Here is a 13,378-nt window from a genome sequence, read left to right as displayed (position 1 = left end):
AAAAGAATAAATCACTTATGGAAGCAGCTTTGTAGCATGGCAGCAGATGACAGCCAGAGGGTAGCTGGAGGAGGGCAACAGGCATGAGTGCCAATCAGACCTGCTTTTCTTCATAGTATTGCCAGTGAGTTGTAGAGGGAACTAATGTACAAGCAGGTCATAATTACCAATATGGGGCGGAAGAGGGAAACACTAAGTTTCGGTGCTGCGGTTGCCTTTTTTTCTTTTTCTTTTTTGGCCTGTCTGTTGAAACGCGAGAGCATGTTTGTATGTGTTTGAATGAAATAGAAGAGCAAACACAAACTTGACAGCCACGTTCATTTTAACCGCAACGTCTCTCCTGTGTTGTGTGCACAGGTGACGCGAAGAGAACATTCACTCTATGTTTAGTACAATGAGAGCTTCGGCGTGTGAGCCGAGAACGTCGACAAAAGCCCATATTACCCCGGCAGGTCCTCAAACATTTATGAGTTCTTCAGCTCGTGTTGCTCCACGGAGGCCTGTTAGATTTCATTGCATAATTCTGCGCTCTGTTCCTGCCTCTATTGTGCCAATGAACCTCTGTTTATTTGCCAGGATGTTTTCTATCACTGTTCCCTCAGCTCTCAAGCCAGAATAACAATGACTTTTTATCATCCAAAGCACTGGTTGATCCCAACTCATACAAGAGATTGTTATGAAATGAGCTCGCACAACTGCCTTGATTTCACAGTGAACTGAATGCAATCTTGATATTAAAGCTAAATTAAACTTCTGTGATCTCGTATTACTGACAATGTGGACAGTAACTCGTGTATCACCATGAATCAGTGTTATCATGTGAAGTCTATATTGAGAAACCACAGAATGTGAAATACTGGTGGTATTGACTTTGCTGCCTGTATCCCTCACTATCCCCACATCTTTTTCTTTCAGAGCATCTTCAAAGATGCTTCGTTGTAGGCTGCTCAAAACACATTTGCACGATGACACGATAACAGAGGGCACAGCCATTTAGTAATGTTTGGCTGTCAATGCAGAGATAAATCTACGTACGTTTTAAGAGCATGGTCTTGATTTATGTACTCCATGATCTTCACAGTTTCCTCTCTTTCTACACCCCCATCTATCTATCTATCCATCTATGCATCTGAAACAGAATTGTAGAGGCTGATATGAGGAAGCTGCATTGAGACGTGGAGAAAAGCACCCTTAATGTCAAACAGCTAAATTCCGATTGGACATGTTCCACAGTCACAAATAATCTCCCAAAGGCTCCTTTAGTGCACATCCAAGGCTAAGAGATCAGATTTGACAGAGATTGCCTGTGGAACTAATTGAAAATGTTCTTCATCCTTTCAGACACACTCATCAATAAGTTCAAGGCGTCATGGCAAGTGTGATCTGATGGCGCCCACTAGTGCTAAAACTGGTCCCCTGCACCTTGTGATCCTGATGTACAATGACTGGTGGTTTCCAAACGGTGATGCAGCAGACTTCACAGTTTAACTTACAGGTTCCGACTGTTAATATTGTGTGAAATGACAAACAGCGCAAAGAAGATGACACTCTTTTTTCACAATGGCTTGTTTACCGCTGGCTCGAGAACCAGTTAATACCTGCTGTGCTTCCCGTGAAGCACAATAAGCCAGAAGAGTGTGCAACGATCACAGAGCAGATCCTATTTTCAGGAAGAAAAGAAGGAGGTGAGGAGATGGGATGTCGAAGCTGATTCCCTTTCCGGCTTGTTTTTTTATCCTGAGGGATGACAATGGACAGTGGGATTCATTTCCACCATCAGCTCGACAGGGCTGTTGTGCACCACACCTCCATCTGCCTGAAGCACTTGCATTACATACAAATGCACTCTCTTTTTTAAGAGCACGCTCAAAAACACTGACACACCTCCCACAGGCTGGAACGGCAGATGTTCCAAGCAAAAAGCTCTCTCTCTCTCTCTCTCTCACACACACACACACACACACACGCACGCACACAAGTATGCACGCAAAGGGTCACGAAACATTAATTCAAATGAATTCCTTTTTCTTTGCTGGACATTTTATATAAAAAAATTTCCCCAATCTCAATGCCAAACAAAAGCATAAAAACCATCCCAAGGAAACAGTCACAGACAACATTAACTGTCAACTGTCAAACATACTCATTGATGCTCAGCCAGTGTACTCTTGATTTCACACGCACCTTCACACAGGCCTCACCTTGTTGAAGCCTAAGTTACCTCAAGCACCATCGTCTGTGTTTGTCATCAACATCAGCTTTCATTTACTGCCAGTAAAAGGTCAGAGTAGTCACATTTTATTGAATCACGGTACAGATAGACTGTGTAGCACTTACATTGCCATTTATTCTCAGTGGCTCTTCTCATGTGAAACTGTTACATGGCCTGTCTGCGAAACAAGCCATTAGTGATAGCACAACAAGCTGTAGGGTCATTCTCAAGTATTTGCTGTAAATATTTAGAGCTTATGGATTCTGTTACGTTTAACTCTGAACTAATGATTGATTCATTGTTTACCTGAATGGTAAAGATGCCTTGAAAAGATCTGTAGTCTTGAATTCGAAAAGAGATGCTCTTTTCTTGTTGTGCAAAAGCAGGGCCTCCGAGGCTGAAGGAGCATGTTGTACCCAGCCGAGATGCTCAGTGTTTCAGAAAATTAGATGAGAGGAGCTCCTGCAGTGAGATGGTTCTTCAAAAGCAACAGCTTCTTTAATGCATGTATTTGATGTGTGCGTATGTGCAATCATGTATTTGCTGTGTTCTGTTGAATGGGTCAAGTACTGTAAACACGTGTGACAAACTGCAAACACCATTATGCATACATTTCTAATATGTCAGCTGCAGGATTAGCGTTGATTTACCTCATCGTTGGACGGATGGATGGGTTTGACACCCCATAAAAAATAAAACAAGTGTAATAACTGCCGAGCAGCACAGACAACAGCTGACAACATTGCCTCAATAGTTGAGAAACATCTGCTTTTTCATATCCTATATTTTACTTCACTCTGTTTTCTCCCTCTCGCACTATCAAACACACATGCGCACACAGAGTGACTGCTGAATGTAGGTCAGTACTGTAGAGAGATGTGAAAGTGAATAGTAAATCAAAAGTATCTGTTTCCCCACGGCTAAAACAATAGAGTTGGACAGCACATCGCCATACGTATTCGCTCACACCCAGGGTTGTCTTCAGGACTTCAGAGATGTGAAAATGACTCCTTTATATTTGTAGGTGATTCATACTAATTTTAACCGCATCTAGCTCCAATAGCACACCCACGACAAACAGTGAAACATGGTTTTGGGTTAAACTTGTTAATTTCCTTTACATTGTTGAAATTTACAATTACAGGCACTGAATGGTGTTTCTATTAAAGATGTTGTCATTGTATCTGTGATCCATCCCACTCCTTTGCACACAATACCAAAATGAAATCCAGATCTGGCCCTCTGTTTCTTCCTCTGACCATCTAACCAAACAATGGCTTTGAGAATTTGTGAGTAAATAGGCCTGGCACTCTCACCACATTTCCAAATCAGCTGTGACACCTATTTCTACTCATACTCTGCAGGGATACACCAGTGATTTATTTCTCCGCTTGTTTGCATAATTGACTGTGTGTCAGATCAAATCAGTGGCAAAAACCAAGGTTGCAAAAGAGGACAAAAACCAAGCCACAGGTCCTCAACGTCAAGGGGCAGACCAAATATTTGCTGTGGATGATGCAAGTTGAGGACAAAAACACTTTACTTACAACTTCAGTTTCAGCTGAGCATTTTTGGTCTGATTTGCTGATCTTTAGTATAAAAGGCCAAAATCTCACAGACTGGATGCAAGGTGCAATCTAGATGCAACCTACTGACAGATTTATTGAAAACTACGGAGGACTACTAAACAGGGAGATGAGGTCCTTCTGTGTGATTTTGTTATATCTACCTACAAGCCCCAAGCCAACCTAACTCCCTTTAAAAATTAGGAAGTTATAGGGTGACTTAGAAATAGTTAGAGTTTATAGGACTGCTCTGGTTGAATCATAAACCAATAAACTATAAGCCTAACACAGAAAGACAGACAACCATCTAAACTTAAAAACAAGAAAAAGCATGTCTTCAGGGTGATCAGACAACACACACACACACACACACACACACACACACACACACACACACACACACACACACACACACACACACACACACACACACACACACAACACACACACAATGGACAAACATACACAGTTCATGGCAATATTCTCACCTGAAGTTGGCTGTGCTGCTGACAGTCCTACATTGTGCAATTGGCAATCCTGAGCAGAAAACATCCATCCATCTTCTGAAGCTGCTTTATCCTTACTGGAGCTGCAAGGGACTGGGACTATGCACAGCAACCAGTACACAATATACACAATAACATCTGAGTTGCATTTAGGATGCTCATAATAGTCTGCCAAACTTTTGTACCTGTGTACCCTTTTGTAAGCGTTTTCTGCCATTTTCTTTTATAATCCAAACAAATTAATATTATTACGTCGGTTGTTGTGTTGTGAATCATTCACTTACAAGTGTGATTTCGATGGGACCAAACTATTTTCTTATTGTTTCCCACACAGCAAAAAACGTAACTGTTGCCTTTACACACCAGTCCAGGTTTCTAAAATATATTTACACTTGCTGAGCGAAGAAAAAGGCTGGCAGAGTGCCGAACAGAGAATTTGTTGACATTTTGTAGTCCATAGTATGGGAAGGAACTCCATTTCCTGGTCGCTCGTGTGACGTATTTAGTGAGCGACACTGTCGGTGGGCAGCACGTGACCTGCGGATGTTTTGGTTCCTTGTTGACGATGCACCTGACAGTTTTTGTCTCTTCTCTGCCATGAAAGAACACAGGATGGATTACAGCCGACTCGTCCTGTTCAGCGTTTTCCTGCTCTGCGGCTGCTCGGCTTCTCCGCCGAACTTCGTCCTCCTCTTCGCGGACGATCTGGGTTTCGGGGACTTGGGCTGTTATGGACACCCCAGTTCAATCACCCCCAACCTGGACCGCATGGCAGCGGGGGGGCTTCGCTTCACGGATTTTTATTGCACCAGTCCCGTCTGCAGCCCGTCAAGGTATCTGTCCCGGAACACATGAAACAGGAACATGTATGCATGAATTAACAGCCTTGTTTGTAATGTTTGTTTCGCAGGGCGTCGTTGTTGACGGGTCGCTATCAAACCCGCTCAGGTGTCTACCCAGGTGTGTTGTATCCAGGCTCCAGAGGTGGGCTTCCTCTGAATGAGACCACCATCGCCGAAGTCCTGAAACCGCTGGGTTATGCAACTGCCGTGGTCGGGAAGTGGCATTTAGGATTTGGAGCCAATGGGACTTATCTACCAACCAAGCAGGGCTTTGACCAGTACCTGGGGATCCCATACTCTCACGACATGGTCAGTTTGGGTTGAATTCAATATATATGTGTGTGTGTGTGTGTGTGTGTGTGTGTGTGTGTGTGTGTGTGTGTGTGTGTGTGTGTGTGTGTGTGTGTGTGTGTGTGTGTGTGTGTGTGTGTGTGTGTGTGTGTGTGTGTGTGTGTGTGTGTGTGTGTGTGTGTGTGTGTGTGTGTGTGTGTGTGTGTTCATAGAGAGAAAAACAAGAACAAACCCACATGGCTCTTTTTTCTCCGTGCATATCTGTTAGTCTCTAGTTCCTCTTTCCTTTCTGTTTCTTATTATCAGCTTTTGAGACTGATGAATATCTACTTTTTTCATATATTTCATGGGTTTTCTATGAGTTGTCACTCAGACTTAATAAATGGGGATGGAATGAGGTGCATGATCTATTCCTCCATCTCTGTCTCTTCCCCCCAGGGTCCTTGTGGGAACCTGACTTGCTTCCCACCAGATATTAAGTGCTTTGGATTTTGTGATATGGGAACGGTGTTTGTGCCGCTAATGCACAATGAGAACATCAAACAGCAGCCAGTCAACTTCCTCGACCTGGAAAAGGCTTACAGTGACTTTGCAGTGGATTTCATCACTGCATCAGTGAAGAAGAAGCAACCTTTTTTCCTCTACTATCCAGCCCATGTAAGCACTTTAACCTATTTAAAGCCCGCTCTGTTGAGAACAGGTGACTGGTGGGCAATGGTCAATCAAATTCCATTGTTCAGCTTGTTTTGGATATGGCAATCCATTTATTTGTATTCAGTTTCCACTGTCGATGCCTATCATTGTTTACTCAGCCCACGACTGAGTTCCTAATTTCAACAAACCAAATAAACTTCTTCTCGGCCAGTCTGCAAGGGAACAACACAAAAAAAACGTGAATGGACAACATATAGAACATAAAATGGCTCCTTCACTTATGTTTTAAATACTTTGTAACCAGGCGGGAATGATCCAATAACAGCACTATTGTTTTTTTTCCCTCCTCCAGCACACCCACTATCCCCAGTATGCGGGTCTGGGAGCAGCTGGGAAATCTTTAAGGGGTCGATTTGGAGATGCTCTGTTGGAGTTGGACAACACGATAGGAAACTTGCTGGCAACGCTGGAGAAAATGGGAGTGGCCAACAATACGCTGGTCTTCTTCACAGCTGACAATGGGTTGGTTCTATAGCTTTAATAGTCCTACTGAATGCGCAGTACTGCAGTGTTGTTGTAACGGGTTACTTTAACACCACTGCTTGACTGTTGTGTAATTAGCATTAGGCTCATCACTTTTGGAAGTACTTGCATCGCTGCTGTCTCCCTCTCCTTCTCTTTCAGTCGACTGTTGGAGACATAAAATGTGTGACTGTCAGTCAGAAAAAAAATCTATTCCTTTTAATTAGTGTGATAAATCTTTTAAGAACCTCTAAAATCCAATTACTTCAGACACTGGTGAGACTTCAGATGAACTTAATGAGTGAATCAGACTGACCCTGGCAGTGCGAACTGCTAAGTTAATGTGTCACAGTAACAGTACAATATTACAACGTGCATGACTGACGAAGACATTTATTTCATATATTTTATTGAAGCAGTAATCATATAATGATCTGTTACTCATCACTGGTTTAATCTCTTTGTATTCAGTTTATTTCTTCCATTTGATCCATTAAAAAGGTTGATTTCTTACCAATATTTTTTCTTCATACACAAATGCAGCACCACAGAAATTATTTTCTGCCCACTACTCGGCTACTATATCGCATCCTACAATACCAATAATTAAGATTAATCGATCATTTCTTTATCTTCATCTCTAGGCCTGAACTAATGCGCATGTCTCGTGGAGGAAACGCCGGCCCTCTAAAATGTGGCAAAGGTACCACATATGAGGGAGGCATGAGAGAGCCAGCCATCGCCTACTGGCCAGGGACAATCAAACCAGGTCAGCACATTGCAGTCGTCTGAAGCTAATTCAAGCTCTCGCAGCATATAGAACATCACCTGCAACTGTCAGCAGCTGCCTTTCTTGTTGGGGTACCTCTTGTCTTGTCAATTAGGGAGAAATATGGGCAATTTAGATGGGCTGCCTGCAGTCGCCATGGCTCTCCAGAAATATCACTGACCCATCCCAGATCTGCCGGCCTGTATTCAGGTACACAGACGTTATTATAAACAGTAAATAAGTCCATAAATAGACAGTACAGCTTTTGCTTCCTCCTACTAATCAAAGGCGATGGCAAATGTCACCCTTGGCTTGAATAGCTGTCATCTTGTTCACGTGTTGTTGTCAACCACATTCTGCACAGTAGTAATTGAGAAGTGGAACTGTGGTATTGAAGTTCCGCCCACACACCGGACTCACCTGATCATGTGTTCAGACTTTACTCAGCAGCCGTCAGCTGTGATGTTGCATAATGTTTTATCTGTATTTATATGTTTTATCTCACTCCTCATTACAACCGAAATTGCATGGTTAGCTATGTGAACTTGTACTTTGATTTTTCTTTTAAAAAAAATTTTTTTTTTTATTATGGCTCAAATCCGATCTGCTTTCCAACCAGCAATCAGGTAGCGAATGAGACAATCAAACTTGTTTGTGGAGAACTGTCACATCTTTTTGACCCGTCCCAAAAATCAATGAGCCTTTTATCCATTTAAGAACGAACATGAAAACACAACAGTGAATTGACTGAAGAATAACTCCCTAATAAGCTTTTATTCATATCAGCTGTCTTTCTTTTCTTCCTTTTTTTTTTTTGCATTTATTTCTTAAGGCGTGACACATGAGCTTGCCAGCACTCTCGATGTCCTCCCCACCATCGCGAGCCTGGCAGGAGCCAAACTACCTGAGGTGGTGCTGGATGGGGTCGATATGACGGAACTCCTCGTCCACCAAGAAAAGGTAGACACGCCGTGCTGCACATTGTGTCGAGACGGAAACGAGAAAACCAAGCTGATTTAACTTTAATCTCCTTATTTTCCAGAGTAAAAGGGAGACAATGATGTTCTACCCCACAGCTCCATCTGAAAAATATGGGCTGTTTGCTCTCAGGATGGGCAAATACAAAGCTCACTTCTATACACACGGTAGTACTCTTCATAATCAGAATATACGACGGCGCTGATCCCACGGTTAGATCACAGGTGGCTTTAACTCCTGCGCTTTGATGTCTTTGCACCAGGTTCCACACACAGCGCCACCACTCCAGACAAGGACTGCCCCCCTACCGCAGTCCTCACTGCCTATGACCCCCCTCTGCTTTTTGACCTGGAGGCCGACCCCTCGGAGAACTATCCTCTCAGCTTGAAGGGGAGGCCTGACCTCCAAGCTGTGCTGGAGCAGATTAAGAAATCAAGGTTGGACTTTGAAGCCTCCATGGTGTTTGGACAGAGCGAAATATCAAAAGGAACCGATCCGAACCTCGAGCCTTGCTGCAACTCTCAGTGCAGCCCCAGACCCACCTGCTGCCACTGTTAATTCTTCCAATTGACACAACTTGGTTCAAACTTGATGCAGGTCACCATGTTATTGTTGTGTGTTTTGATTTTTAAATCGATTTGACTTTGAATTACATTTGGGGATTGCACTCTTTGGTCAACAGACGATGGTATAGTTTCAGTTCAAACTGTGATTGGCTGCACCACAGTCCACATTTTAAATAACTGGATAACTCATCCAGGTAGAGGTTCAGAGGAGTGATTCTCCTCCTACTTCTGGGTTGTGATTTTTCAAATAACAATGTTATTTTTATGTTCTCAACAACTTACAAGGATGCGTGGATGCCTAATTGATTTGTGCTGACTCGACTAGAATAATGGTTTATGTCTTGACTGTACATAAACGTGAAATACATATTTTAATATTCTTCTGATTTGTAAATAATCCTTGAGTGCCTGGTTTAATTTCACCCCTGTGGTTAACTCCCACTATGCCCATTAATTCTGCAATTAATTGAAAATGCTGCTATAGTCCTACTGACAGGAAGTAGCAGGAAAGATCCGAGATTTCATTGCTGTCAATCTCCCCTTATGTGGAACCAGCTCCTACTCCGAGGCTAGATGAGGCATAAAAACCATCTTATTTAGTAAAAATACAATTAGGACTTTCTGGCCACCCTCGTCCATTTTCTAGTGAAGCTGCTATGGGTTTAGACTGCTGGGAGACATTACTGCAATGTGCTACTCTTCTCTACTTGCTCACTCTGATATTTAACCATTCCATGTCACTATTATTCTGTCTCTCTCCAGAGTCTAAGCTTGTCTGCTGGGAACAATTCCAACTCCCGGCAACAAAATCAAACAGTCATAGAAGATAAATTAATGGATTGAGATGAAGTATTCGGTCCTCTTTCTCTAAGTTTTCCTATTAGGGTCCTTGTATGAACCCGACTCGCTTCCCTCCAGATGTTAAGCGTTTTCTGCTGTTTCAGCACAGCACTAGAGCCACTTAAACACAACAGGGGCATTAAGTACCAGCCAGTAAACGTCTTTGATCTGGAAAGAGATTACAGTGGCTTTGCGGTAGATTTCATCACCACGTCGGCCAAGGAAACCCAACCTTTCTTCATCGACCATCCAGCCCGTGTGAGTAACGACAACAGTTGATTGATAACTTGTGAAAGTTTTCAATATTTGTCATTTACGTTTGCTAAAAAAGTTAGTTTTGTTTAGTTTCTTTTCCCCACCAAATTTTTGCTTTTCTATAATTTTGCTTTAATTGTGATTTATGAAATGTTTTTTTTTTGTTTGTTTTATTTCAGTGACTTTAGGCCTGAATTAATACGCAGGTCTCTTGGAGGTAAAAGTGTCCATGTGCCAAAGGCACCACCTGTGGGGGAGGCATGAGAGAGAGTCAGCCATCGCCTCCAGGTCAGAAACCATCAAACAGGTCAGCACACTGCAATCAGGATCCTCTTAACTGCACTAGTAGCACCTAACAAACACTGACACATAACAGGCTGGGACATTTGAGTCCTCTTTAGTCCTCTATGAACTAGAACTTTTGTAGTGTCTTTAAATATGTGTATGTTTTAAAAAATTGTGTTCGACTTGCAACCAATGCCAGCGACAAAGGGTGAGCCGCACGCCAGGGTAGTCTTGTGAAGTGATGGGAGGATTACTGCAAGGGAGTGGCCTTTATACAGTTATGTGGTTTAACCAGAATATCTTGTGAAATGCTTGTTCATGGAGTGTAATGTGGTATGTAGGTTTATGTGCATAACTTTTTGTTGCAATATAATCTAAACTTTCTCAAATTGATAATGTGAAGTGTAACAGAGACAAAGCAGGAGTTTGTTTACTGGGCAACATACAGTAAAAGCTGCCAACCTGACCTGAAACGTGTCTGGCCTTGTCTTTGTTGACAGTATAATCATGACAACAATAAAATTTCACAAGGCACTCCTTGCTGATGTTCTGCAGGCTGCTGACACCATCAGAAGGGTTTCACCCACATTCAATCTGAAGACAGGGTGATAGGTTAAAAAAAAAAAACAACCAGATCAACCCGTCGTTTCACCACAACTGTGAACATTTGAATAAACTTTTATTGGGAATCTATTTACTGTTGAATTTCCAACTCCATAGACTCCTTATTTCTCATGTAGTGAATATTTTAATCATTTCAATATTATTCTGTTTTTATTATTTGCTTTCAACATCTTTTTTTCCCGCTTCAGATTTTGTAATCCCATCTTTTTTCTTTTTTTTTTTTTTTATCAGAACCTTAATCAGTTTTCTACCTTTAAATGTTTTGGTACCTGTATGAACCACGCAACCAATCGTAGACATAAACAACAAAGACAACAAAAAGGTTTTCGGACATCAAGCATATATTTTATTCATAAGACCAAACCCATGACAAGGCAGAGTGATTTTTTTTTGTCGTTTTTTTTTCTTTGTTTTCCCTTGAAGTTTACAAGTCCTTGTTTTCAAAGATACAAGATAGGATATGTTTGTTCCGTCGCATACTGTTTTGTTGTCGGTATAGAGTGAAGAATCTTGTTAAAGTAATAAGGTCAAAAGTTGGCTTAACGGTTAATGTATTTCTCAGCGGCTATATGGGACTTGATCATCGGGGTGGATTCTGTGTAGCTGTGTGAAAACGAGGATTTTAACTCGGCTGCAACAAGTTGGGAAAACATAACCAGAAGCAAAGGTACAGATAAGAGATGGGTCACACTGTTGGAACTCGAAGGCGATTGTTATAATAGGCAAGACGCAATAATAGTTTTCCAGTGGCTGATGGCGTGGTCATTATTCAGCTCTAAAAGCAGATTGCTCAGTAGTCTTGTATTTCTTTCCCACACTACCAATGTCACATCTCACAAATGTTCCCTAAATGTGCTGCTGATGTCGATTCGTCAACAGGTACGGAGCTGGCAGGAACCCAAGTGTCACCTGTGTGACAGATTGAGATAAACAGTGCGTGTCGACACGTGAGATGTTAAGTAACTTAAATTATTGCAGATTGCAGGTATTTTATGTTGTTTTGTCTTCTTTAGGGGGGGATTTTCGTCTGGTTGTGATGTGGTTGTTTATTTTTAAGAAATGTATTTTCTAATAATGTACATATTCATCTCAATAACATACTCAACATAAAGGACACAGCACTATCTTAGATTTGCTATTGTATATACATGATCTAACTGACAGCGATACATATGTAGCTAACACCCTCTTCTCCTGACACATTTACTTCCAGTTAGCTTTTAGCACTGAAATCCTCCAGATCTGGTTGTTCTGGTGGACTGTGACTGAACGCAGCACAACAAGATGCTCAACAGTGTCTCAAACAATGATAGGAATGGTTGGGTGCAGTAAACATTAGGGATTAACACTTCAGATAGCAGATGACGAGTAACTGTTTTAAATTGAATCCTTTATCTACATAAGGTGCTAGACCGTAAGCTATTGTAGCTACCAAAGGTCATTGTGTAATGTGAGTGATGCTTTAACCTTGGATTGGACAGAAACCAATAAAAATATATTGTGGGTAAATGAGACGATCCTTCTCGCCACCGTGTGACTGAATGAGACCAAAGTGAAACCATAACTATAAAACCTCATTTTGAATGCTTTGTTGAAGGTTCGATTCCACTGTGATACCAGAATCAAGAATTATTAGGACACTCGCCGTACGGTAAGCACTGTGCTGTGCAACAACTGGCCACTCTCGTCATTCCTTTTCCCTCGTTGAAACTGCCAAGTCAAAAGAAAATGGAGACGAGTACATCACTGGAAAAACAAAGTTCAACAGTCAGAGATGTGGGAATATGGCTTGTCAGAGAGCCTTTGCTTCCTTTGACCTAAAATTCACATCATTCATAACAAAGCATACAGTGATCTACAATTTGCAAGATTAACAGTTGAACGGTTAGCTGTGAAAGCTTCCCATGGTAAGAGGTCAACAAGCAGTGCAACTTTGAGGAGTGGACAACAGTAAAATGGTACTGCGTTTATCATTTAAATCTGCTGACATTTACTGCAACTATCCCGAGCTGAATAAAATATCTGCGGAGCTAATGACATTCAAAGTTCGTTCGTCGAAGTCAAGACCTCTGAGCTCTTCTCTTGCACATCAAAGAGTTATGAGCAAAACCCTTACAGTTAATCTCAACTATGAACGTTTCCTAATCGATCCACATGAGGTGCCTGTATGTCTACTTTCTATACAAGTATTTACAACACACACAACAGTTTGTACGCGACACAGGGGTAAGCTTGAACCAAGGACCGCTCACTGTACTCTCTCTACTTCACTCCAATGTCACTATCAGTAGAAATCAAATGAGCTGTTTGTCAGTATCGAACAAAAACATATTTACAGGTCATTTAAGTGCCAACCTCTTGATTCTACACCACTCCTGAACTGATTGTTGAGCTGCTTGCCATTCACTTGAGTATGCATGTTCCTCGGTGTGTCTGTGTGCATTAACCCTACTAGCCATGCATTGAAAA

The 13,378-nt window shown here is 41.9% G+C and overlaps 1 protein-coding gene across 1 annotated transcript; it reads left to right on the top strand.

Annotated features, from left to right (window-relative positions):
* The first annotated feature begins 4,859 nt into the window (after positions 1–4,859).
* On the top strand, positions 4,860–9,224 carry arsa (arylsulfatase A). Its single transcript, XM_080504907.1, has 8 exons — positions 4,860–5,116; positions 5,194–5,434; positions 5,855–6,073; positions 6,423–6,592; positions 7,237–7,361; positions 8,194–8,321; positions 8,404–8,506; positions 8,602–9,224. The coding sequence occupies exons 1-8, from the start codon at positions 4,881–4,883 to the stop codon at positions 8,895–8,897; spliced, it is 1,518 nt and encodes a 505-aa protein (XP_080361033.1). The 5' UTR covers positions 4,860–4,880; the 3' UTR covers positions 8,898–9,224.
* The last annotated feature ends 4,154 nt before the right edge of the window (positions 9,225–13,378 follow it).

This window comes from Blennius ocellaris, assembly GCF_963422515.1.
Source record: "Blennius ocellaris genome assembly, chromosome: 11".
Taxonomy (NCBI): domain Eukaryota; kingdom Metazoa; phylum Chordata; class Actinopteri; order Blenniiformes; family Blenniidae; genus Blennius; species Blennius ocellaris.
Note: the sequence above shows the minus strand (reverse complement) of the source record. Positions and strands in the feature narration are given on the sequence as shown.